The sequence below is a fragment of the Mesoplodon bidens genome, assembly GCF_964165515.1.
Source record: "Mesoplodon bidens genome assembly, chromosome: 20".
Classification (NCBI taxonomy): domain Eukaryota; kingdom Metazoa; phylum Chordata; class Mammalia; order Artiodactyla; family Ziphiidae; genus Mesoplodon; species Mesoplodon bidens.
Genome location: NC_138181.1, coordinates 9,551,574 through 9,578,602, shown reverse-complemented (window position 1 = coordinate 9,578,602; position 27,029 = coordinate 9,551,574). Strand labels below are relative to the sequence as shown.

Genomic DNA, 27,029 nt, shown 5'->3' with positions numbered 1-27,029 from the left:
TGCCCTCACCCAGGCAGACATCAAAGTCTATCACTCCAGGTGTATTAGCCAGGGTTCTCCAGAGAAGCGAAGCATGCATACATATATATAGACAGAGACAGACACAGAGAGAGAGAGACAGAGAGAGAAGGAGAGAGACAGAAAGACAGACAGACTGACCGGTTTATGTATAAAGAGACTCATGCAATTATGGAGGCTGAGAAGTTCCACAATCTGCCCTCTGCACACTGGAGACCCAGGAAAACTGCTGATGCAGTTTGAAGACCCAAGAGCTGGGAAGCTGATGTTGTAGATTCCAGTCTGGGTCTGAGGTCCTGAGAACAACCAGTGCTGAGAGCAGGACAAGATCAACGTCCCAGCTCAGTCAGTCAGGTGGAGAGCAAATTCAACCTTCCTCCACCTTTTTGTTCCATTCAGGCCCTTGGTGGATTGGGTGACGCCCACCCACACTGAGGAGGGCCACCTGCTGTGCTCTGTCCACCAGTTCAAATGCTAGTCTCTTCTGCAAACACCGTCACAGACACACCCAGCTATCTGGGCAGCCCTTGGCCAAGTCAAGGTGAGATGTAAAATTTATACCACGCCCCGGGCTTCCCTGGTGGCGCAGTGGTTGGGAGTCTGCCTGCCGATGCAGGGGATGCAGGGGACGCAGGTTCGTGCCCCGGTCTGGGAGGATCCCACATGCCGCAGACCGGCTGGGCCTGTGGGCCATGGCCGCTGAGCCTGCACATCCGGAGCCTGTGCTCCGCAATGGGAGAGGTCACAACAGTGAGAGGCCCGTGTACAGCAAAAAAAAAAAGAAAAAAGAAAAAAAAAAAAGAAAAGCAGCTCATGTGAAAAATTAAGAGGGGTTTTACAGAAATGAAACCGAGTAAGAATCAACCATGTGATGCCCGGCATTCGTGAGCGTCTGGTGTCCAGGCCCCAGGAAACAATAGCGCTGGTGCACATGGTATATTTAGAGGGATGTTGATAAACTAGAGTATAACAATGTCAAACAAAACTCCTATTACCTGAGAAAGTAAGGATATTTAATGTGACTGGGGTGGGGAGTGGCACGTGTCCATGAGCTCTTAAAATACCTGAAGGTTTGTCAAAATGTTGGAGAGGAAGTAGACTGACCCTGTGATACTTTAGAGAGAAGATGGAGCTCGGTGGTTGGAAGGGTAACAGTTTTATTGGGTGCTAGCAGGGGTACTTTTACTCTCTCCCCCACTGCACCTCCCAGTCTGCTCCCTGAACTAGCTCTTTCCCATCCTTGGATGAAATCCCCAGCAGATCCCATAGCTTTTCTGGGCCCTTTGAATCAGTTGGACAATTTCATTTCAGTAAGTAAAATATCCCTCTTGTGTAACATCAACACTCCAAACTCATTTAAACTTGAGGCTTCCCTCCTCTCCCAGCTTGGAGGCCAATAGAGGGGAGGTTTGGGGAAGGAGGGTTGGTTGACTCAGTCTCTCTTCCTATCTCTACCTCCTTCCCCAGACTGTCAGCCACCTCGATTGATGCCTTTAGGGTCAAATCCTAAAGGGGAGGGGAGATTAGGGGAAAAGGGCAAAGAGGGAGGTATGGTGGTAATTTGATGGTTTCACCCTCTTGTGGGCAGAAGGAAAAGTATGTTCCTTTTGTAAGCGCTTGGGGATTCCTCCAGAGTCAGGCTGTGTTCCCCTGACTGAGGCAATGCCTCTCCTCCCAAAAGCAGCCTACAGCTTTCCCCCAGCCACTTACCCATCTGTTGGGATCTCTTTGCCTCTCCAGAAGTTCCTGGGAGCCCTTCTGAGAAGACCCAGACCGGCTGCCTTCTGCATGATCATCTGATCCCTGGAAAACATGCACCTTCGCTGCACCATCAGAGGAGGTGCAGCTCCCTTCCCAGGCAGCCTCTTCGCTACATCCCTGGATGGAAGCAGCTACAGGCACAGCCTCCAGCCTTTAAACATTTCAGGCAAGAGTTCTTCAGACTCTGGGAGACATACTGGAAACTCCCAGAACAGTCTTTCTTGAATCCCTTCTAACTTGGTTTGACGGGAAATGCCAAGAACTCCAATAATCCTTCAAAAAAAGAAGGTTCTCAAGGCCAGCAGAGAGAGATGGGTGGTGCCCTGATGCTGATAGGGCAAGGGTTACAATCTCCCTAATCTGTCCACATAGGTAGTCAAGCACCAGCTTCACCTACTATTCTCAGCATGTACAGACTTTGTGGAGATCCATTCTAAGACAGCATTATAGAAGTTACAGGGAGACAGATTTCCAGCCAGTAAAAGGTTACCTGTCTAACAAAGAAAATGGATCCAGATGCTAAAGTGATAGTCTACCAACCTCTAAAATTAGTGTTCAAGGAAGAATGTAGAAAGGAATTTCTGCAGAGTGGGAGGTGGGCAGGTAACATATACCATCTTTCTCACTCTAGAATTCTAGATTCTGTGTTATTTCTATAAAAGTGTCAATCCCTACACTTGAGAAATGTATATATTTTAAGAGAAAGTACAGACATAGACAGTCCCTGACTTAACAATAATTCGATTTACGATTTTTCGACTTTATGATGGTGCCAAATCTTTACGCGTTCATCCATCCTTAGAAATGTACTTAGGATTTTGAATTTTGATCTTTTCCCAAGATAGCAATATGTGGTCCAATACTCTCTTGTGATGCTGGGCAGGGCAGCCACAGCTCCCAGTCAGCCATGCGATCATGAGGGTAAAAAACCGATACACTTATAATGATTCTGCACCCAGACAACCATTCTGTTTTTCACTTTCAGAAGAGTATTCAATAAATTATATGAGATATTCCACACTTTATTATCAAATAGACTTTGTGTTAGATGATTTTTCCCAACTGTAGGCTAATGTATTAGATGATTTTTCCCAACTGTAGGCTAATGTACATGTTCTGAGCACATGTAAGATAGGCTAGGCTAAGCTATATTTGATGTTAACTGTACTAAGGGCATTTTCAACTTAAAATATTTTCAACGTACGTTGGGTTTATCAAGATGTAACCCCATCATAAATTGAGGAAGATCTGTAATCCCAAGGGGTCATGAAAGTGAGTGCATGATTACGTAGCACACATGGCATTCAGAAGAACTCAGGGGGATTAATAGGAAGGGAAGGGCCTCCCTGGTGGCGCAGTGGTTGAGAGTCCGCCTGCCGATGCAGGGGACACGGGTTCGTGCCCCGGTCCGCGAAGAGCCCACATGCCGCGGAGCGGCTGGGCCCGTGAGCCATGGCCGCTGAGCCTGCGCGTCCGGAGCCTGTGCTCCGCAACGGGAGAGGCCACGACAGTGAGACGCCCGCGTACCGCAAAAAAAAAAAAAAATAGGAAGGGAAGCTCTTGATAGGGTAGGAGCCTTTCTCTGTTATTGTATTGCTTATCCCGTACTTAATTTTTTTTTTTTTTTTTTTTTTTTTTTTTGCGGTACGCGGGCCTCTCACTGTCGTGGCCTCTCCCGTTGCGGAGCACAGGCTCCGGACGCACAGGCTCAGCGGCCATGGCTCACGGGCCCAGCCGCTCCGCGGCATGTGGGCTCCTCCCGGACCGGGGCACGAACCCGTGTGCCCTGCATCGGCAGGCGGACTCTCAACCACTGCGCCACCAGGGAGGCCCCTATCCCGTACTTTAAAAGAAATTTGTTTCTGGCGCCCACTGCTAGGCTGCAAGTGGCTCAAGAGTGTGTCTTATCCATAACTTTACCCCAAGGCTTGACGCAGCACCCAATATGGCATAGGTGTCCAAAAGATCTGGTGAGTGAGGCTGGCTGAAACCTTAAAGTGGAGGCTGCAATTGTCCAGTCCTGCACCAGGACTAGCAACCAAGGGCACAGGCAGTGACAGCTAGGACATGAGATGGTGACTGCAAGATACTGTGGAGTATAAGAGGTACTGCGGTTCCAGAGATGACACAACAATTTCCAGCTGGAGACGATCTTAGACTAGAAAGGAGACTCTAATAAATCCTTATTCCCTCCACAGTTCCATTTTTCTGACCAGAGGGCACATTCCATCAGAACACGATTGCTTGGCAGGAATTCCCTGGAGGTCCAGTGGTTAGGACTCCAAGCTTTCACTGTTGGGGGCCAGGGTTCGATCCCTGGTCAGGGAACTAAGATCCCGCAAGCCTCGCAGCACTGCCAAAAACAAACGAACAAACAAAAAAGCGATTGCTTCTCATTGGAAGTATTGCCAAGCCTTCAGTGTTATATAAGCATTTGGGTGGCTCCAGGCATGTGCTATGGTTGTCCAGGAGGATGGTGCTGCAGACACTCATCTAACTAGAGCCCAGCTCTCAAGAAGTGCACAGACCTACTGTAACATTTTAAGTTTAAAGACTACAGGGCCCAGGCAATAACCACAGCTGGGTCTTAAATGGCTTCATAGGCTGAATTTTGAGTCGCTCTAAAATACCTATGGGAGAGAAGTGATGTCAGAAAAATAGAGGAATAAGAGTTTTCTACCAGATGTCTTTCCTATGAAGAACACCAGTTTTGACAATTTCCCATGGACAAGAGGGTTTGGGGGAAGTCCAGGAGTTCAGCAGAGAAGTTCCAGCACACTGCTGGAGTGAAAACATCCAATATTGGATGTATTGAAAAGGACAGGAGAACATCTTCCTTCATCCACGTCACCCTCCCCCAAGGTGGTTCAAAAAAGTGCCAAGAGAAACCTTCTTGGCCTGTGATTTCTCACACAGGAAAAAGTGAAACCGCGTAAGCACCTGGCTTCCCCAGCTGTGTGGAAGGAACCCCAAACAGAAGACTGACCTGTGCCACACGATGGGAGGATGGGGGCAGCCAGGGCCCTCAGAGGGCATTAAAAGGGTGCAGACCCCACCAGGAAGCCTGTTTATGAGCCAATGTGGGTTCCCCCAACTGGCCATGGGCACGCCCAGGGCTCCACACACCTCACCGATTCAAGCCCCACACGTGGCTCCGTGCGTACCTCGGAGGGCACAGCATGCAAGCCCTTGCATATGGCTGTTGAGAAGGCACAGAAAGCCAGCCTGAATCAGCAGGATTCGATGTTAAAAGGTGACTATGTGAAAGTTTGTGAAATACTTCCTAGAGTCCTTAGAAATCTACCACTGGGGTTTGTGCTACAAGGCAAGGGCATTGTTTAGATGCATTTTTTCTTTTCTTTCTTTCTTTCTTTCCTGGCGGCACCACGCAGCTTGCGGGATCTTAGTTCCCAGACCAGGGGTGGATCCCGGGCCCATGGCAGTGAAAGCGCCTAGTCCTAATCACTGGACCGCCAGGGAAGACCCTAGATAATTTTTCAAGAGCATTTCCATGCCATGCTGATGGTTTCTTTGATAACTAAAACTGAATACGTATTAATAGTACAGAATTCCAAAATATGCTGAATGCATAGACTAGGGTGGGATCTTTCTAAACCACTCATTACCAAGAACAGTAAAACTACCGAAGAAGGAGGAAGAGAGGGAGGGAAAAAAGGAGGAGGAGGAGGAGAGGGCTTCCCTGGTGGCACAGTGGTTGAGAGTCCGCCTGCCGATGCAGGGGACACGGGTTCGTGCCCCGGTCCGGGAGGATCCCACATGCCGCGGAGCGGCTGGGCCCGTGAGCCATGGCTGCTGAGCCTGCGCGTCCGGAGCCTGTGCCCTGCAACGGGAGGGGCCACAACAGAGAGGCCCGTGTACTGCAAAAAAAAAAATAAAAAGGAGGAGAAGAGGAGGAGGAAAAGTAGGGGAAGGAAGAGGAGAATGAAGACTGATGCAAATGGAAATGTTTTCTCTGGACCATAGTCCTTGATCTAGGCACGTCTATGTAAGTATTTCCTCAATGCAATTGTTGTCTATCTGGTGTATCGAGGCAGAAAAACAGCTTGGGAGCCACTAAGGTTAAAAGTATATTTCTGATCCTTAACGAGTCTCGCTGGGAGAAAAGCAATTCCATAGTCACACTTTTATCTCCCTCAGTAGAGTGGGCTCTCTGTATCCTCGGATTCAACAAACCTGCGGTACCCGTGGACATGGAGAGCCAACCATGCTGCACCATTTTATATAAAGGGCTTGAGCATCCACAGATTTTGGTATCCATGAGGGTCCCAGGACCAATCCCCCATGGATACCAAGGAACAAACGTAATTAGGTAGAAGCTCAACCCTAATCACTGGTACCAAAACAAACTCAAGTGCAGGAGAGAGCCCACCTCTCCCATTTAACTCCTTCCTATTCATATGGACGATCAGATTTCACATCTTTGGGGATAACTTTCCAGGTGCTGGCTGCGAGAGGTGAAATTTAGTGGCTGTGATCGTTGGGCTAAAGAAATATAACTTTATTTTCTCTTTATTCTCTTTATTGCTCCTTTAGCTGGGGAGGGGGGCACTTAAAGTTGTCTATTCAAAACAACTTCGCTTCCGAGTATTTTTGTTTAACCTGGGTTAGGTTTTAAGTGCAGTGAGCTCTGAGTCCCTCCTTCTCCTGGAGGAAATCCAAGCTGTAGAGGAGCTTGCCTAGCACTATGATGTGTGCGAAGGAGAGCTGGGTTCTTGTTCTGGCGTCCTCCCGAGTCTAGCTTGCCCTGCTTAATCTCTGGGCATCTTGTGCTGTTCTTCACTGAGGTGTAGTAGGCCACACATGATTCTTTTGAGCATCACGCTGGCAGCAACGTAGAAGACTGCATGCCCAGCCGAAGGCCCTTGCATTCTGCAGCCTCCTCATCCCCACCCCAGGCTCCTTCCGTGTCCCCGGATCTCTGGGCATTTCCACAGAGGGTTTTCTGGTTCCCCCAGTCACAGGCACAGACCCAAAAGAGGAGATTTGGAGCACCAACTCTGGCCCACCGGTCTTGTCCGTCTCTCATCCGCCCCGCCATCTGTGTGGCACCTGGGCTCCTCTGGTTGCCGGTTCCATGCTGGAAGAGGGACTTTCTGTTCTAAACCTTGAGAAGCAGTGAGCAAGATGTCCTGGCATCCTGGACTTCTCCCTTAGTCCTCCTTCCCCCACCTGCCGCCAGCAGTTTCCTCCCGAAAGAATACAGACATATGACTGTGTGAAGGGGGGTAGGCAAGGATATTTACTATGACTTATTGTCCCTTAATCCCTCTTTCAACCAGGTCCCTCTTCCCAAGCATCAAGAGTTGGGCTGTACTTTCCCTAGGGTAAGTACATTGAGAAATATTTCCAAAAATATTACCCTTGTACACATTGTATGAAAACTGTTTTCTTTGTTTACTCCACTAAACTGACAGTTTGAGGGTGGAAACTGTTTTACCTGTTTCAGGGTGTTCCCAACTGCAAATATTAAGTGTGTAGGAAAACAACTCCCAAGAGATCTTACTGAGGCAGTGAGGAAGCATCAATTTCATAGACAAACACTAGTAGACATTTAATGCAAAACACGATTAGACGATGGAACAGAACGGAAAATCCAGTAACACACACACACACAAACACACAAACTGATTTTCAACGCAGGTACAAAGGCAATGCAGTGGAGAAAGGAGAGTCTTTCCAACAAATGGTGCTAGAACAATTGGATAATCGTATGGAGGGGAAAAATGAACTTCATACCTGTGGTAGGCAGAATAATGCCTTCCTCAAGATGTCCACATCTTAATCCCCCCAAACCCAGGAATGTGTTAAGAGACTAAAAAGACAAGCCACAGAATAGGGAAAAATGATTGCAAACCATATGTCTGATATAGGACTTTGCTCTAGAATATACAAATAACTCTCAAAACTCAAAATAGGAAAATAACCACAAATAAAAAATGGCAAAAGATTTGAACAGATACTTCATCAAAGAAGATATACGGATGGCAAATAAATACATGAAAAGATGTTCAGAATCATAAGAAAAACTAAAGTTATAACCACAAGGGGACACCACAATACAACCATTGGCAAAGATGTGGAGCAACTGGAACTCTCATTTGCTGCTGGTGGGAACGTAAAATGGTACAACCACTTTGGAAAACAGTTTGGCAGCTTCCTAAAAAGTTAAACATATACTTATCCGATGATCCAGACATTCTACTCCTAGGTATTTACCCAAGAGAAAGGAAAACATATATCTATACAAAGACTTGCAGATGAATGTGCAATAGCAGCTTTACTTGTAATAGCCAAAAACTGCAAGCAACTCTGGTGTCTATCAACAGATGAATGAATAAACAAACTGTGGGGTGTCCCTACAATGGAATACTATCCAGCAACAAAAATAAATGAATTCTTGACAGCACAACAGATGAATCTCAAAAGAATTAGTCTATGTGAAAGAAGCCAGACAAGAAGAATACATACTGTGTGATTCATTTCATATAAAATTCAGGGAAATGCAAACTAATGTATAGGGACAGAAAGCAGATCAGTGCCTGGGGAAAGGGACTGAAGAAAGGAAGGAGGGATTACAGAGGAACACAAGGAACATTTTGAAAGTGATGAATGTTCACTATCTTGATTGAGGTGATGGTTTCACGGTTGTATACATGTTAGAACTTACCAATTTGTCTGCTTTAAATACATTCAGTTTATTGTATGCTATTTATACTCCCATAAAGCTGTTTTTAAAATACAATAAGAGAAAAAAATTTTAAATATATAGTTGGCAGTATCATAGAGTGGTGCTAACAGGTTATACATTGGTCCCCCTTACCCAAGGCGGGGGGTACATTCCAAGACCCCCAGTGGATGCCTGAAACTAGTACCAAAGTACTAGTTTGATGCCTGAAGATAGTACCAAAACCTATATATACTGTTTTTTCCTACATATACATACCTATGATAAAATTTAGTTTATAAATTAGGCTCAGTAAGAGACTAACAACAATAACTAATAACAAGATAGAACAATTATAACAATATATTGTAATGAAAGTTATGTGAATGTGGTCTCTCTCAGAATCTTATTGTACTGTACTCACCCTTCGTCTTGTGATAAGGTGAGATGATAAGACGCCTACGCGATGAGATGAAGTGAGGTGAATGACAGCGTTAGGATGCTATTGACCTAATAATAGGTCAGAGAGGAGCATCTGCTTTGGGGGATCCTGGATCATGATGATGTCAATGATGGGACGTCAGGAGTGGACATGGATGATTGGGGATACCAAAGGGATGGAGCCAAAAGCAAGACATTCCATCACGCTACTCAGAATAGGCACACAACTTAAAACATGAATTGTTTATTTCTGGAATTTTCCATTTAATATTTTCAGACTGAGGTTGACTGGGTGGGGGCGGAGGTAACTGAAAACTGGGAAAGCCAAACAAAGGTGGAATACTGTATCAGCCAGGCACACCAGATAAAGGGTTTCCGTGGCTGCCTTGCAAAGGTACGCCGAGCTGGGGGTGGGGGTGGGGGGTGGGTAAGGGCCCTTGGCAAGCCTCTCAGGAGGGGTGGAGGCTGGACTGCTGGATGAAAATCTTTGGGGTAGAAGGAAAGACAACACCTCCAGGAAAGTTGAAAGAGAGATGCTTGACGATGAAGCCCATGCAGCTTCTCCCTCCTCCCTTCCTCCCCCGGCCCCTTGCCAAACCGATCGTCCCCCGCCAAGCCTGCTTTCCATTTGTAAATCTGTGTGAGCAGTTGTTTTGTAGAGTTGGGTGGTGTCCCACGTGTAAACTGAGACTTCCAATCAAGAGTGAAAATAAACCCTTACAATCGGTGATCAGAAACTATGTCGCCATGTTGAACGAGGAAATGACACACCGGGGAAATCCCGAGTCTCGAACCCTTTGCACCCTCAGATGAACTCGGTCTCCACCGTTCTCCCCGTCGCCCCGCCCCGCAACCCCGCCCCCCCGGGTCCTGCAGCCCCGCCCTCCGGCCCCGCCCTACAGCCGCCCCGCCCTACAGCCGCCCCGCCCGGCCTTTTCCTTCCGGATGGACTCCTCCGGGCTAGGTCGGGGACTGAGTCGGCCCTAGCCCCGCCCACGGCGCCCGCCCCCGCACCGCAGCGCGCAGCCTCGGCAGGATCGCTTTACGGCTGGAGGAGTGGGTGGGTCCTAGACTCGAGGTAGGAGGCCGAGTTGAGGGGCGAGGAAAGAGGCCTTTTGCGGCAGGACGTAAGTGACGGCGTGGGCGGTGCGACAGTCGCTGGAGGGCAGCGGAGGCGGGTTCGTGTTTCCCGGGCCGAACCGGGCTCTGGGGGGCGCGGGGCCTGGCCCGGGAGGTAGTTGAAGGCCCGCGGTGAAAGCATGGGTGCAGGGGAGTGGGGCGGGGAGGCCTTGGGCTGCTTTGGCGGTGGGTGGGTTTGCGGGGCTGGCGGGCTGGAGTCCTGGGTCCAGGCCGGAGATCTGACCGTGGTTGGTGTCCCCCGAACCCGCAGCGCGGCCCGTCCTGTCCTCGCCATGAGGGCGCAGCAGGCGCCAGTGTCCGGGAAGGTTTTCATTCAGCGAGACTACAGCAGTGGCACCCGCTGCCAGTTCCAGACCAAGTTCCCCGCGGAGCTGGAGAACCGGGTATGCAGCCGGGCTCCCCGCACCTGCTCTGGGGCGAGGCCGGGAGCCTCCCCCGGGGCGGCAGGGAGTGCGGGTCTGGGAGGAGCAGGCACAGAAGGGGCCTGGGCCGGGGATATGCGAAGAGGGCCGCTAAGCAAGACCTGGTGTTTGGAGGACAAGGAATAAGGCCAAGCCCCCGGGTCTGACGACCTGGTGGAGCTCCGTGGTGCCCAGGGCCCTGATGTGTGCGCCGCCGTCTTCCCCTGCCGTCCCCACCCCACCCCGGGTCATTGACCACAGTGAGGAGGAACTAATTCCTGGCGCTCCAGGCCACCTATCTCAGCGTGTTGTAAGCTGCATCCTCCAACCTCACCACGCAAGGGAGATAAATATCATTTTCGTGACTGGCGTCTGTGGCCACAGTGCTGGCCGCAGTGCTCGGTAGGAAGGGTTTATTATTAAGGGCTGTGCTAGGCAGTGCAGACAGGCCTTGAACCTGGAAAACGCAGAGCATTGGATGGGCCTGGGCAGGGAAATATCTCAGAACGAGGCCCACAACTTGTCCCTCGCAGGTCTGATAGCTGGGAGCCACCTGTACTGTGTTGGCTTACAGGGCAGAATTGTCATCAGGATGTGGGTCTTTTGGGCAGCCTTGCATGCAAAAAGGGATGAGCTTCCCCTTTCTTCAGACTTAGGAAAAATCATGGTAATGATCATTGTATCTTACTTTAAAGGTACAGCGACGTGAGCATATGTGAGTATGTGTGTTTTCTTGTGCCCACATGTGTTCACACACCCAAAGACAGACTGTTTGGTCTTGAGCTTTGTAATATAAACCTGACTCTGTGTTTCCTGTTCAGAGGTCAATTTCTGGTTAGATGGAAGCAGGTTTTGTGGCTCTTTCCTCTTTGACAAGGGGTGGGTGCGGGGCTGAGAGGTCATTGGGCATGGGTGTGGAGCTAAGGGGTGCTGGCTGTGGAGTAAGTAGGTGTTGATGAGCCTACTGGAGCGCTGTGTAGCAGTCATTTAAAATTGGCTTGTGAGGAGGTGCGTTGTCCTACCTGATTGCCACTGAGCGTGTTGCCTCTTGGTTAGAGCTACTGAATGTTGTTTTTTAAAAATAATTTAACATCACAGTTAACATGGTTTACATTTTAGGACTTACATGAAATGGATCAAATGTTTTACTTTTAAGCCTCTTACACCGAAACTCTGACTTAATACTATTTATGTACTTTCAAATCAGAGTGTAAACAACTCTTTTGCACCACACTTATTTGGATGTCACATGATGCCTTTGTTTAAAAGTTTTAAAAGTCAAACTTCCAACTCATAATTGAGCCAAATATATGTATGTAGAATCAGACATGAGCCTTCCACTCTGTGTGTGGTGGAGCCTTTATGTTATAGTCTGAATACAGAAACAATGTAGTCACAGAACTTCACTGACTGTTACAGTAAATTGCTGTCTCTAAATTCTGGACTCCTTTTACTTCTTTGACTTCATGTAGCCCAGAACTGCTTGTGATTCTGAGTACTATATGGAATGTTATTTGGTGCTGTTCAATTGTGCCCTTGAATTTTCTTTTTTTTTTTTTTAATGTTTGGGTTAAAACACTAGCTTATACTTTAAATTGCTTGGGAAAGCTTTGATTTTTTTTTAAATGTGTTGAGATTAAATTTAAATTACAGGTTTAAATTTTCCTTGCTTTGTTTGATGGAAAATTGAAAGTTTCTTTCTTTGTTTTTTTACTACTTACTCTAGAAATTGTACTGATTGCTCCGCCTCTGGGGCTGACTTTCCCTTTGTGAGAACATTGCTCTTCGCAACTTAATAGAGGGAGAAATAAACATGCAAATGTTTTGTATGACTTTAAAGCATTAAACACACACATTTGTACCCTTTAATTTGTGAGTGAGGACAAGTTCTGTCTGTTAACAAGTTTACTTGCTCACTGCCTGTGAGAACTTAATACTTTGGTGTATAAAAGTGCTTTGTTGCCAGGACAATTCTTTAAAGAAAGCTCGATTCTCACTTTAGCGAAAATACAGACATCTTAGGCACCCTTGGCCTGGGCAGCAGAGCAGTGAGTGAACTATAATTGAGGCATTTGTTCCCCTGCATCCCTTTAAAAATATGCCTCTACATCCGGTCAGTAGAAGTTACCTTTGACTTGCAGTCTCTTTAAGCTTCAGCCCCATTCTCTGACAGGTAGTTCAACAAGAAACAGAAATTCTGGGAAGACGAGCCTGATTCCTATTTCTATTCTGGCTTCCGGTGTTTATTGGTCCAAATTTGCATTTAGCTCCAGCTTCACAAATCTCCAAATGTCGATGTAGCTGCTGTATTAGTGTGCAGGTACCAAGGGGTGAACATTGACAGCCATGCTTCATGGTGCCTAAAGGGCATGAGAACAAGGCCCACACCTCTGTAGAGCCCTTCGTAGTAAGTGTATCCTTGCCCTTACTTACTGCTGCCCGTCATGCTTTTTCCCTTTTCTTTCTTTCTTTTTTTTTTTTTTGGCCAAGGTGCGAGGTTTGCAGGATCTTCAGGGACTGAACCTGCGCCCTCGGCAGTGAAAGCGTGGAGTCCTAACCGCTGGACCACCAGGGAATTCTCCCCCCCCCCGCTTTTTTTTTTTTTAATTAAACTTTAAAAAAAAATTCTTCACCTTGGATTTTTTTTTTTTTTATGATCTATGATTTGCCTCCAACCTATAAAGCATTGCAATCTTGGAATAACTTTTAAGAATTAGTGTTTCTGGTAGGATCAGTCATTCTGATCTGAAAGAAATAAAATGTTTCTGGGTTGATTCCCTAGTTTTGAATCATTCTGTCCAAAGAAACATAAATAATTCAAAGAACTTTCTTTCTCAGATCATAACATCGTAGTAAATCAAATGCGAATGTTTGAAATTATTTGGACCTTTGTGCTTTTACTGATGGACAAACTGAAGGCATTAACTTAGGCAAAACCAGGTGGAGATAACAATTGACCGTTAATACTTGTTCACTGAGTTGTTCTCCTAAGTCTGTTTTCTGGGAATGGTGACAGGTTGCCTGGGTGACGGTTCGTAACACAGCACATCTTCAAGTGGAGGCTCCGCGAAGGGACGCTGCCCTGGCTCTCAGCACCCTCTCCACCCACCCAGCCCTGGTCAGAAACACTCATGTTCTGGAAAGTTCAAAGTAGCTCCTTTTAAAGAACAGGTCAAGCCACCACCACTTTAAAGTTTTCATGCCTTTGGCTCATTGAGTCCTCACAGTTTTCCACATGAAGGACAACACAACTGCCTCTCACCTAAAGTGTTTCAATAGCTTAAGGCTGATGGTCATAAATCCTCAGATGTATTCTGTATGTTAACAGAGAATTATGTTCTTGGGAACGTTTTGTCTCACGCTGTATACTGAGGTTCTTTGAGTTTCTTTCTGAGTCTATTTCTATGTAAAGTCTTCATGAAAGAGAGAATTCATATGTAAGTTGTTATTCGTTCTAGGAATAAGGGAGATATTGTGTGAGAGAAAGCGGAGAATAAGGACGGATAAATTGTGCTTTGTTACCTACCAAGAATGCTACAATTGGGTGAAATACTCAACTGATGGGACTTGAAATTCCTAGGGCAAAGTACTGAGATTTGAAATCGGCGAACTGTTAAAAGAAGAAAGTAATGTGCTATTGGAAGAAGAAAGTGAAAGCAGATGATGAAAGTGAAAGGATACAACAGTAGAATTAGTGTAGGTGGTGTCACTGACTAGAAGAGGGTAATAGGAGCCCTTGGTATGAAGAGTTGTGTAGTAGGTTGAGATTTTGCCTGGTTCGGTGTCAGCTTTTAGTAACCAAATAGTTACTTTAAAAGAGATGGGAAATGAGGAAATAATACAGTTTGCACCTTCTGATCTGTGGAAAATGTCCTGACTTCCCTTTTTTGCCGATGTAGATTCCAGCATTTAGGGACTTGATTTAAGATTACCTGCTCTTTGCAGATAAAGAGAATGCACCCCTCCGTTTGTTCGCCCACCATACTTTATACGTGCCTCAATTACAGTATTCTGTTGACTTAACTGTGTTTTTATTGTTACATACCTGGTATGCTCACGACTGTAAATGCCTTGAGGACTAGAAAGTCTCAGTCATCTTTCTTTAAGGCCTGTCATGATATCTGATGGTAGGTGCTCCATAAATGTGAATATGAGAGAATGGAAAGATTGTATAATTGAATTAAGCTGCCTGTGACTCAGTATAGAGGATAAAGAGACACCATTTTGAGCCTTGATGATATCCAGTGTCCATAAGAAGGATAAGATTAAACAAACACTAACCAGTTTCAGTAACTTACGTCCAGATTTAATCACCTAAAAATTTGTTTGCGGACAGCTAGGTAAGAATGTTGACAAAACAGTGACCTAAATTAGTGAGAGCAAGCAGGAGTGAGGTGCTCGATTTTTTTTCCAAAACTTATTTTTAAATTCTTTTTTCCGTACAGATTGATAGGCAACAATTTGAAGAAACAGTTCGAACTCTGAATAACCTTTATGCCGAAGCAGAGAAGCTCGGGGGCCAGTCCTATCTTGAAGGCTGCCTGGCTTGTCTCACAGCGTACACCATCTTCTTGTGCATGGAAACTCACTACGAGAAGGTAGGCCTACCTCTGTTTTCACACAGTCTCTTAAAACCATAAAGAAGGTGGGTTTATTACAGGTTTACGTTTACAGGGCGACAGCTGCAGTAAACCTCAAAGGGGCATTCCTAATAATAATAGTTGAGATTTTATTGTTGCTTCTACGACCAGACACACAGAAAAGAATCCTGAGTCTTTCAGAAACAGGTTGCCCTGTTGATGTTCAAATCGGCTGACACTTGAGGAGAATGTAGAAAATCCCTGTTCTCGTGCTGCCTGGCCTTCTGAGAAGCCTTTTCTTTATTTCCCCAAATTTCTATCCTCCATCTTATCCTCCCCCCTGAGTTCTTGGCTTCTCTTTCAACTGTCTGCTGGGCCCAGAGTTGCTGGCTTCTCAACCTAGATGTCCAGAAGTCAAGCCTCACACCTCCCCATTTCGTTCAGCAGCATCCTGTCTTCTTCAGGACCATCTTTAGGTAGAGGGCTAGCGGGGGAGAATTTATCAGTTGTCAGACTGAAATAGCTTCCATTTTCCCGTTCACTCACTTTATGACTTCTGCCGCCGCCCTGATTCATGCCCTTATGACCTTCCTCCTAGACCAGTGCCACAGTCTCCGGAGCCTCACTCCTTCCCTTCTTTTCCATTTGCAAACAGCTGCTGTGCCGTAAAACACAGCCGTGCCTCCCCTGCCGCTCCCGCAAAGTGAGAGGCCTTCCCGGGTTCCGTTTCAGGCCCTTCTCGAGCCCACCTCCAGCTCTCCTTTCCAGCTCTGTCCCGCGCCCCTTCCTCACTTTGTCTTTCAGCCAACCGCGCAGAAACTCCGAGGTTTCCCTCCACCTGAAGTGCCGTGCTTCCGTGTCCGAATCTCACCAGTCCCTCAGTCCCACTTTCAGCTAACGCTTTATCTACCCCTGTAATCGGAATTCGTTCTCTCCTCTGTATCCCCACAGTGCTTTACTCGTATCTGTTTTCTGGCACTTAGCACTCTCTACTTAGGAACGTAGCCGTTGATATTCTTGTCTTACCTGCCCTTCAGGTATGTCTTTTTCTTGAGGTCAAGGACAGTGTATCCCTCTTCAGGCCTAGCACCATACCTCGGGTAGATGAGGCACTCATTTACTATGTGTTAAGTGAATGAATTTACGTTAATCACAGTAAACCCCAAATAGATCATTAAATTCTGTCCATGATTAGAAAAGAAAGGCTGTAAGGAGATCTGTATTATACCCACCTGATAGAAGTTTCCCTGTGACTGTCTTGCATTCCATGTGGTGGAGAGCAGATACAGTCGCAGCTAAAATATTTTGAGCTGTCGGCTGAAAATGGTGCTGTAGTCTTCCTTAGCACCCTGACACGAATTCCCCTGGTGTTACTAAAAGGGACCCTGAAGAAGAGTAGTTTATATCCTTCTCCGTGTCGCACACACTCATTCCTACAGAGGATCAGCATCAGCTTTCAGTCTGTTCTGTCTTACCAGCTTCTCTGTAATAATACATTTGGTGAGTGAAGGGCCAGGGGATTCATTCATTCGATAAGTATTTATTGAACACCTACCATGTGCTAAGTACTGTGCAGGGGATATCACTGAATAGGGCAGAAATGGTTGCTGACGTCATGGAGTTTATAACTCAGTGGTAAAAACTGATAGTAAGGAAACAAAACCCACAGAACTGTAAGTCGTGATAAATGCCTTGAAAAAAACGAACTTCCCTAGGATAGAAAATACAGGAAAGACCTAATTTAGATCGTGTGGTCAGAAGGGGCCTCTGAGATGGTAACATTAAGCTGTTGCGTGAAGGATGGGAAGCCCAGGGCCCTTCAGGCGGAGGGATGAGTGTATGCGGAGCATCTGGCGTCCCCCGTGCGGAGCGGGGCATGGGGCGAGGAGGGCGGAGGCGACTCGAGAGGTGAGGGGACCTGCATCCACGGAGTGTGTGCTCCGTGGAAAGAGGCTTAGATTTTATTTCCCTGCAGGGAGGAACCACTCATAAAGGTTTTAAGCAGGAGTAATAATAGGACTAGATTTTCATTTTAAAGAGATTCCTTGGGTCTGGGGGGAAAAAGTATAAAAGTGGAAGTAAGACGCTCTGTTGAAGTCCAGGCAAGAGAGGATGATAGCTTGGATGGGTAGCAGAGCAGCAGGGATGGAAAGAGGTGAACAAATTCAGGGGACGCACTGGTGGTCGAGCCTGGACACCCTGAGGAGCCACTGACCATGGCGGGTAAAAACAGTCATCCCGGGTGGCCATTAAAGACGTGTGTAATATTGTCAATCTAAGGTAGAAATAGATCCTCCCGAGTATTTTATTCATGCTTAGTGGAGTATTAGATGCTTGAATTCTCATTTCACTATAGCTTTTAAATTTGTTGATGAGATTTTAATTAATTTATTTATTTGTGTGCAGTTGCTAAAATAGATACAGATACCTGCTTCTGACCTCAGTTGTAAAAAGAAGTTGGTAATTGGGTGCCAACCAAGTCATTTACTAATGATGTGATCATGGACAAGTTAATCTCTCCAAGTCTGAGTTCTCTCAACCATAAAATGGGTCTTACACTGGTGGTTGCCAAGGAGGAGGGGCTGGGGGAGGGATGGAGTGGGAGGCTGGGATTAGCAGATGCAAACTATTATATAGAGAATGGATAAACAACAAGGTCCTACTGTACAGCACAGGGAACAATATTCAATATCCTGTGATAAACCATAGTGGAAAAGAATATGAAAAAGAATGTATATACATGTGTAACTGAATCAATTTGCTGTACAGCAGTAATTAATACAACATTGTAAATCAGCTATACTTCAATTTTTAAAAAAGATAAATCTAAAAAAAGTAAATAAAATGGGTCTTAGAATTAATAAATTGCCTTATATGTGGTAGATGCTTAATAAAGTTTCTTAAGATTTAAAAATTAAATTAGTGTATATATATATATATGTTTTAATCAGATATTTGTGAACTTACATGTACAGTTTTTTAATTTCAAGTGTATAAGTAATCTTTTTTAGCAGCTGCTAGTTTAGTTATCTACTAAAACATTTAGCAACCCTTAGTTAAAATCTTTTTGATTATTAATCTTGGAAGGAAGTTCTCAGTGTCAGAAATATAATGGACTTGAGTTCATAGGTAACCTATAAGGTACTACTTTATAAGTCTAGTTAAGGTCTCTTTCTTTTTACAGAGTAAGTATTAATAGCACAAGTAAAAACCAAGTAAAATTAGTAAAGAAACCAAAATTTAAGGCATAGTCACTTTTTATAAATACATGATTTTATTTTAGAAACTGGCCGTGATAACTAGATCATGCAAAGTAAATAACTGGAATGGTCATAATTAAGGTATAATGTACCTGTACTTTTAAAAGAAAACATTTTAAACGTGTATTTGTATTTTTGATACCCAGCCACTCCCGCTCTCCAGTTTGTCCCTTAGGAATTTCTGTGCTATTATTTTCTACTTGATGAAAGGACAGGATTGAGTCATTTAGTAGTCTTTATTGTTTTAAACACTAAAACTTCTAGTCTGCAAACAGTAAGCCAAGTATAATTGTGCTTACACTAGTCACGTGGGTTAAACTTTTGAAAATTGTAAATAGGCCTTTTAAAACCCGCTAGAACAATCATGCATTTTTTTCCCTATAATGTGCTACTTACTGATTTAAAATGAAGATCAAGGCTTCAGTGTTATTCCTCTCTGTTGCTGCCCATTATAATCAGGGAACAAATGGGCTTGTAGAAGGTTCTCCTCTCAGGAGCTGTCTGCTGTGCTCATCAACCAGAAGACATCCCTCCTGCCTGTGGGCTGTGCTCTGAAAGGAGCACAGTCAGAGGAGCTTAGATCTTCTGAAAATACCAACACCCTGGTGCTCTCACTCAGCCTCACTTAGGATATCTTTCCTTGAGGGTCTGGTAGGGTTTCTCCGGTTTAATATTCTCAAGGAGGATAATAGTCTTTCCTGAGGTTTGAGTGTTTAGCTTTGTAAATATTATATAAATTGAGGTTTTATTGAGTGTTTGAAGACAACAGATAATTTTGTTCAATATTATAGTTTGTTTTAACATTGATTTACCAAAAATAATAAAGTATGAGTAATATGTCAACATAAGGTTTCTTGCGGGTGAGAATGGTGCTTTGTCCTGTCTGGGGTGAGGTATGAGTTGACTCATGTTAATGCTTTCCTATTGCTAATGACACTAAGAGTTTAAAAGCATCTTGGTTAGGACAGTGCTGCCTTCACCATAATACCGTAAGAGGATTTGGAACTTACACAAAAAGAAAACTAATTGTTTTCCTTCTGAACTGATACCCAAGTGCCCATGAATGTTATTAAAGTTTAAATAAAAACCTTGCATGACAAAGTTCTGCATGAATCGCATAAAGGAATGCTGTTTCTTTGCTAGTAACCTGTACCCAAGGAGACAGGGAGGAAAGCTGTTCTGAAGGAATTCTTTCTTTGAAACCAGCCATGCAGGCATTTTTCTGAGTGTCCCCCCCCACCCCGAGTATGAATGGACTGGGGTGAGGGGAGACTAGCTCTCCAGTTTCCAGCTCTGGCAGGTGAGCTGAGAAGGAAATTGGAGAGAAGATGGAGGGTCCTGAGTTGGGCACCTTCATGGGCTACTTCCTTCCCCATGTCGTTTTAGCATGATTGACAAACGCTGATAGAAAGATAGCGCCCATAGAGACCGAGCACCGCTCACATTCTTTGAGAGTTGAGAATAGGAGAATGACATGTACTTCAGATAATTAGGTGAAAAGCTCTTTTCTTTAGAAATAGCATTCCTAAATTACTTCATAACCCTGCAGATTGCTCTTTTAATAATATCATGCTCTTTTTAAAAAAGCGTAAAACGTTAGATTGTATTATTCCCCAAAGATGTAACCTGAATAAACTGTTTATCTTCCTTCAGTGAGAAAATTCATTATACAAACCACATAGAGTTTTAAATTCTAAATCAACTTATACCAAAGCGCCTAAATTTTAACATCCTAATTTGTTAGTTTAGCCTGGTACATTATAGACCCACACATAAATCATTTCTTAATTTCCAACTTCATTTTCATACAGTTCTTTTTTCCCTTTATGTTGTGATCACATTTATCTGTGACTTTATCATATTCTGGTAGTGTGAATTTAAGAAAGCATATAGTAATTAAAGAATTGGATCAAAGCCTCTTTGAAGATTAGAGCCAGCAAAGGATTATAATGACTTTGAATCTGAAATAAAACATGTAACTCTTTGATTTTGTATATAGCTATTAAAATTTATTTTCTTCTAGGTTATCTGTTTCAGAATTGCCCTTATTAAAGCTGGAGATTTGGCAATTTCCAGAAGTTCCTTTGTATCCTATCTGGCTTTTGTCTACATTTGCTTTGACTTTTACAAGCTTAATACTAAACTTATAAGGTTTAGTGAGGTTGAGGTTCCCATCTAGGACACAAGAGCAAACTACAGAGCAGCGCTCCCTGCAGGCCTGGAAATGATATAAGACATTTGCCATCAGAACTTCCATGGCAGCCAGTACGTGCATGCTTGATAAAGGGAATAAACTTTTCAGTTTAAAACTCACTGGGCTCCCTTTGTTGTAGGCCTACCTTGTATCATTACTTAAAGTTGATGAAAATGTACAAAGGAGAGAAGAAGTTCTTTCTTTTTTTCTTTTTTTTTGGTTGCGCCGCACAGCTTGCGGTGTCTAAGCTCCCCAACCAGGCGTTGAACCTGGGCCCTCAGCAGTGAAAGCGCCGAGTCCTAACCACTGGACCACTAGGGAAGTCCCGAGAAGCAGTTAAGTATTAAGGAGAAGGCCAAGAGCTGTCCTTGATATCAGAAGAGGTCACATGATGCGCACTTCATGAGTAGGGAAGGGGAAAGCATAATAACCCTCGTGTGTATATAGTCACCTTGTATTTCTCCGCAACCAGGATGAAGGTGACTGGGAGGGGAGGGCGTGGCTCTCGTGCCGCTGTGAGGCCGCATCTGCGGTGGCACTTGCACTGCGTGGACGGTGCTCGGGACTCGGGGGTGGCGGTGTCGGGAGCCCCATGGCCTTAGCCACGTAGTCAGAGCCATCCCTCCACGTGAACAGCCATTCTTGCTTTGAAAACTAATCCCACTGCCTGAATATTTTGAGGTCCAGCTGAGGCTTCACAGGGAAATCTGATGACGTTTATAAAAAGCTGTGGTGTTTCTTTTTGTCAGGTTCTGAAGAAAGTCTCCAAATACATTCAAGAGCAGAATGAGAAGATCTATGCTCCCCAAGGCCTCCTCCTGACAGATCCCATCGAGAGAGGACTTCGAGTTGTATCTTTTCAGCCTAGATCACAAGGTCTCAATATCTGTAAACAGAACCTTTTGATTGGTCCTGTCGAGCAGCGGCCGGAGAGAATTTAACTCCCTTCTGCCGTACTTGCCCTAGGACTCTGCTGTGAGGAGGCACACCCGCCATGAGCCCCCCAGCTCCAGCACTCTCCCTTGACGCACGCCTCTCCTTCCTCTGTATCATGCTGGTCTCTGTGCATTGTGTAGTGCTCGGGTTGCCGTCATCCTGGTGACTCTGTGGCATCTTGTAGTAATAATGGGAGTGGTGTGAGTCATGCATTTCAGCTGCAGAGGCTGGACCCAGAGCCCCTTTGAAATGCATGAACTAACGTGCAGCAAGGTTGTCCAGATGAATCACAGATCCGTGGGTTCATCTGGCTCATTGAAATCAGCCACAGCTGCCAGATGTATCATTTCATTACCTTTGACATACTGCGCGTATTTTTAGAGGCAGCAAGCTTTGAAAATCACGAAGTGAATTTCATAAATTGCAAAAAAACTAATTTAGCTTGATAATGGGAGTAAAATAAATAACTGGGTAAAATAAATTTTTTTTAAAACCTAGGTCAGATAACCCCAGGCCTTCCGGCAACAGTTTTATTATACTCAGCAGCAGTGGTTCTTAAACTTTTAGATGTTGTGAGCCCTCTCCCAAGAAAAAGTTTGCATGTAATGTCAGGGCATTTTGAACCCCTGACTTCATTACCTCCATGGATGCTCAGTTAAGAGCCGCTCCCTTAGTTCTACAATAAAGCATCCTTTTTCAGATTTTTTTTTTTCAAAAAATGAATAATCAGTGTTTGGGGAGGAGCTACATGTGGTGTACTACAGGCAATTACAGTTCTTAAGTTTTTAGCAAGGTGTAGAAAACATCGTGTTTAACTCAAGCAGGAGAAAATTTTAATAATTCAAAATAAGTAAAGCAAATAATTTAATTTTAAATTATTTAAATAATTTAATTATTTAAATAAGAATTTTAAATTAAGTAATAATTTTAAATGAATAAAGACAAGTCCGCACAGATCATACCTATCATCTCGCCGTGGTCCCTTTTTCTATGTTCTGTTCTCTAGTGTGTTTTCTTAACAGCCATGCTGTTTAGATTGAAATTACTATTTATGAAGACAGAGGCATGAGCAGTGGAAGATAAACCGTAGGATTAAAGGTAAATATGAAATTATGTGATTTATGTGCAATTTTTGTAATTTTGTAGGATGCATGAATTTTCTTCCCTGCATCATAAGTAGTGGCTTATTCTCTGTACTGGCTTGACATTTAAAATGTGTATTTAAACCAAATTCTATAACCCAAGTGATAGAGAATTTAATCCTGATTTTTTTTTCTTCCCCCTGTATTGTTTTCAGACTGGTTTAGTTGTTACTTTGTTTTGGAGGTTTTGAGAGGTTTTTTTTTGGGGGGGAGGCATCTTATTTTAATATTTCAAAACTATCGTAGACATTTTAATAGATGGGTCTTGCATATAAGAATCAGTTCAGAGATTTCCCTGCCTAACTGACAAATGGCTTTAATAACCAAAGAAACGTTTCAGAGTGGGGTAGGGAGATTCTAAATACTTCATTTATTTAAGTGACTTCATAGCCCTTTAGAAGAACACTTACCTCTAGTGGGTAGAACCATAAATTTTCATTTCTTTTTAGAATGTTTATGTTCTTATATATCCATATAATGACCTTGAACAAGTGAGAAACAAATTGGTGAATGCTGGTGGGAATCTGTGGGAAGAAGCACGTGGAAGCCACAGTACCCTAGCCCAGCCTTCTAAGTGACAAAAACATCGTATTTCACTGTTTCTGCCAAGTCCAGTCATGTGCTCCGCCTCCCAATCGTGTTCTGCTGCTGTGCTTGCCTGATCGACTTTGTCTGCAGGCATCCATCACTAATTCACAGGCCGCACAGAAACAGACTGTACCAGAGCAGACCAGTTCCTTCCCAGGGCAACAGTCATAATAGTAGCTACCGTTTTGAGGGTACCTGCTATGTGCCCGCTCTTGTACAAACGGTGTTTTCCGATCCTCACAGGATTCTGCAGAGCATTTCCCCCACTTTACAGATAAGCAGACCAAGGTACAAATATATTAAATGACGTTCTCCAAGTCACACAGCTAATGGGTATTGAGATAGGAACTCAAATCTGATGGACCATAAAACCCCTATTTTTTACACCATACTTCCTGTAAGTACGTGCAGCAGCAGAGACGTGGAGAAAGGAGAGTTGATCCACTTATTCTAAGTATTTATCCCCTTCTCTTCTTTTTCACTACCTTTTAAAAATACATTTTGTCTGCTCCTGTGCCATTTGTTGAATCCTACAAAGCTGCCGCCTTTTAGCTCTAGGGAATGTGTCACACAGATTCTTACAAGCCACAGACCTAAATAATGACGCCCTCTGCTCGGTGTTTTATTCTTTACTGAGGCTTTGTTTTGGAACACTTAGTGTTACCTATTCATGCACTTTCTCACATGCAGTTTCCAAACTGGTAATTCTGAAACAAGCAACCAGGAGCCCTACATGTGGTATTTGTGACGTGCGGTTGGAATAAGTTTGTTTGATCAGTTGTAGCCACACTGACTCGGCCCAATCCATTTGTCATCGTGGCTCACTTGGCAGCTATTATTGTTCAATACACTGATTTTCTGAGGTGGTGCGGGGTTTGGAGCAATTACACACCAGAGACCAGTCTATCAACATTCAACAACAGTGAAATTTTGAAATGAGATTTACAGTAGGAACTTGTGGTAATTTCGTGAATGCAGATATTTTTGTTCAGTGCAGTTTAGTTTTCCGAGCTATGTGTTCCTCAGACCCAGGATCCTGTGTGGGCTGAGGTCTTGGAGGAGGGGGAAAACTATAAGAATAATGAATTCAGTTCTATAATTTTTCTTAAGTCTACGTGGTGTCTGCAGGTTGAAGCTTTATATGGGAAATTAATGATTTAACAGAAGAGTATACAAATCCTGGAGGTGGCCTTTAAATAGACTGATGGTGTTTTCTCTCTTTGGATTAAGATTGTCTTCTTTACTCAAAAAACAGAATATGTCATTATTCTGTCACAATAAATAAGTGATAATAAAAATAACCGTTTGTCGGCACTTCCTGTGTGCCTGTACTTTTTTAAATGCTTCATTTTAATTATCACAACATCCCTGTGAGGTAGATGATGTTATCCCTGTTTTTCAGATGAGGAAACTCAGGCACAGGGAACCTAAGTTACTTGTGCGCGGCCAAAAATGGGCAGGCGGTCCTGGAGGTGGGCAGGCGGTCCTGGAGGTGGGCAGGCGGTCCTGGAGGTGGGCAGGCCCCGGATTGGCCTCCTGCCCCGTGCTGTGCTACCTCTCCTGACAGGATTGGTCAGAGATGGAGATACACAGCCTTGGATCTCTAGACCGTCGAGCTGTGTACTCACTCCGGCAGGTAGTACAGATCCAGGGATTTTATTAGCTAGCACCTGGCTTCATAGAGTGTAGCCCACATACTAGGAGCTCCCATCAGTCGATGTTTGGAGGTTAGTTATCATCCCTTTCTAAAACCTTTTCTTCTCCCCTCTGACTCTAGGCCCACCTCCAGCTGGGACCCTCATCTGTCCACCGGCTGACCGCAGAGTGTCCCCCACCTCCTCTCCAGAGCATCATTCCTTCGTATCTGCTGCCAGAGCCACGGTGCCATTCACTCCAAGGACTGACTTTGTAAAATTCCACACCTGGAGTGACCTCTAGTCGCTCAGCATCCACTTTGTGTCTCCAAATTGTGTAGGACTCTGTAATCTTTTGATTAGTTTTTGAGAAAACGCAATGAAGCATTTCACTTTTTTTATTCAAAGCCATTAATAAAATATGCAGTTGGTCAGCCCAACACAGTTGATTTCTTACCTGCCACCAGTGCCAGTGGTTCTCGTCATTCCTTGGGCCTCAGCAAGTCGTAAACCTAGCCAGTGCTCAGTCTTACTCCCCCAAATTCATAAAACGCTTTTCTCCAGGATTTTGGTGAAGGGTGGGCTGTGTCTGGTTTTGCTAAGGCATCTCCCAGATTTCAGAGAATTACCAGTTTTGCCATGACTCAAAGCTTAAAGATCCAGTTCTGCTGTTCAGTTTCTCAAACTGAAGCTCATTGGAAAAATAATGTATAATGTTACTTGTTCTATTACAGCAATTCCTGATTAAAGCAGTATTTAATGCAATTTCCAGGTTTTTGTTTTTTGGGTTGTTTTTTTTTTTTTTGAGAATTCTGTTATTACTGCATTACCTTGAACATTGGGAAAATGTGGTATGTGTTGCTTGTTCCTTATAAAAATAAGTAAGCACAATAAAGTGGATGCTAAACCATCAAACACAAATGTCCCTGCTGTGTCCCTGAGTGAGCAAGTGTTAATAAATATTTTAATTAATAGTTTTGTTATAAATATAACTTAAGAGAAAAAAATTTGATAGGAATAATACTATATATTGCTAATTTTTAACTATCCCTACTGGCAAACCTTATGATTCCTAGACTTTCCTCATATACAGTATTCAGTGCACAGAAATATTATGATTGGTTCAAGTTCAGTAAGTTAAGTGATTTCCAACAAAAACTCTCAAGTCTGGGTCACTGTTTCTAGTTCTTTTTGGCTGTGTGTTCTTAGCATTGGGACTTCCCCTCCCTTCATCTTTGGGGTTTGAGAGCACTGTATTTGTGAGAAAGTTAGGACATATACTAGGAGAGAATGAAAGGGTTAAAAGTTTTACTTTCAGAGATATTGTAGGTGCTAATACTGGATTTAACCTTTCAGATTTAATTTCTTTTATGGGTCTGTTAGTTATTCAGTAAATCCCATAGGTCTATGTAATACTTTAATTGTATGAAACTTGTTACTTTATAGCCTATAATAGTGTGTCTGTCTGCCTTTTAAACCCATTGCAATAACTTTGCTGAAATATTAACACATTAGTAAAACTTTTCTTAAACAAATTGTCTCTGTGTCATATTTGGTGTGATTTGGTAAAGTGATACATGATATGGTATTAAATTTGGCAGATAGACAATACTACAAGAATCCCTGGTTCAGTGTAGCTTAGTATTTTTAAACAAACGTCTGACATTTATACAGTTTGTCACACTTTGCAATTTTTTACATGCTTTTTCTCAAGTGCAGACGTTAGCTAAACAGGTAAAAACCAAGAAATAGCCCCTAATAGTCAAAATGTATTCAGTTACAGAAATAAGAGATTGGAATGTCTCATTAGCAAAAAAGTATCCGAGTGCTGTGACAATCTTGGATCATCTGATGACTCCAGTGTTTCTAAATGAAATGCCTTTGCAGAGAGTAACTGCTTATAAAATAGAGACTATATTCCGACTTAAATTCCTTCCATATCCCACTTAGCCCTAGCTCCTGGATCCGTGTCATGGCTTCTCAAGAGTGACAGGCTTTGTTCCTTGTTTTGTTGTTTGTTTCAGTCTCCTATAAAGGAAGTCAGAGTATTCATGCCGCCTTTGATTTCCAAACTTCCCTCCCCTCCCCCTTGCCGCCCCACCTAGCCCCTCGAATGCCCTGAGAGCAGGGATGATTCCTCTTTCTCCTTGTATCCATCCCCAACTCCCAGCATCCCTCACAGTGCTACATACACTTGGCACTCAGCTATTTGTAAAGTGTGTAAATGCACGAGATATAAGTTGACAGGT

General features: G+C 44.1%; 1 protein-coding gene across 6 annotated transcripts; it reads left to right on the top strand.

The window, feature by feature from the left end:
- Positions 1–10,007: 10,007 nt before the first annotated feature.
- Positions 10,008–26,315, top strand: GOLGA7 (golgin A7). 6 transcript variants are annotated; one of them, XM_081220702.1, is made up of 6 exons: positions 10,022–10,139; positions 10,296–10,428; positions 14,892–15,044; positions 21,230–21,331; positions 22,452–22,514; positions 24,924–26,315. In XM_081220702.1, exons 2-5 carry the CDS (start codon positions 10,318–10,320, stop codon positions 22,497–22,499), a joined length of 414 nt encoding a protein of 137 aa, XP_081076828.1. In that variant the 5' UTR covers positions 10,022–10,139; positions 10,296–10,317; the 3' UTR covers positions 22,500–22,514; positions 24,924–26,315. The 6 variants fall into 6 exon arrangements, with proteins under 6 accessions (XP_081076826.1, XP_081076827.1, XP_081076828.1 ...); XM_081220703.1 differs by having other exon boundaries at positions 22,447–22,514; XM_081220700.1 differs by lacking the exons at positions 22,452–22,514; positions 24,924–26,315 and adding an exon at positions 21,447–22,419 and having other exon boundaries at positions 10,008–10,083; positions 21,230–21,356.
- Positions 26,316–27,029: the final 714 nt, after the last annotated feature.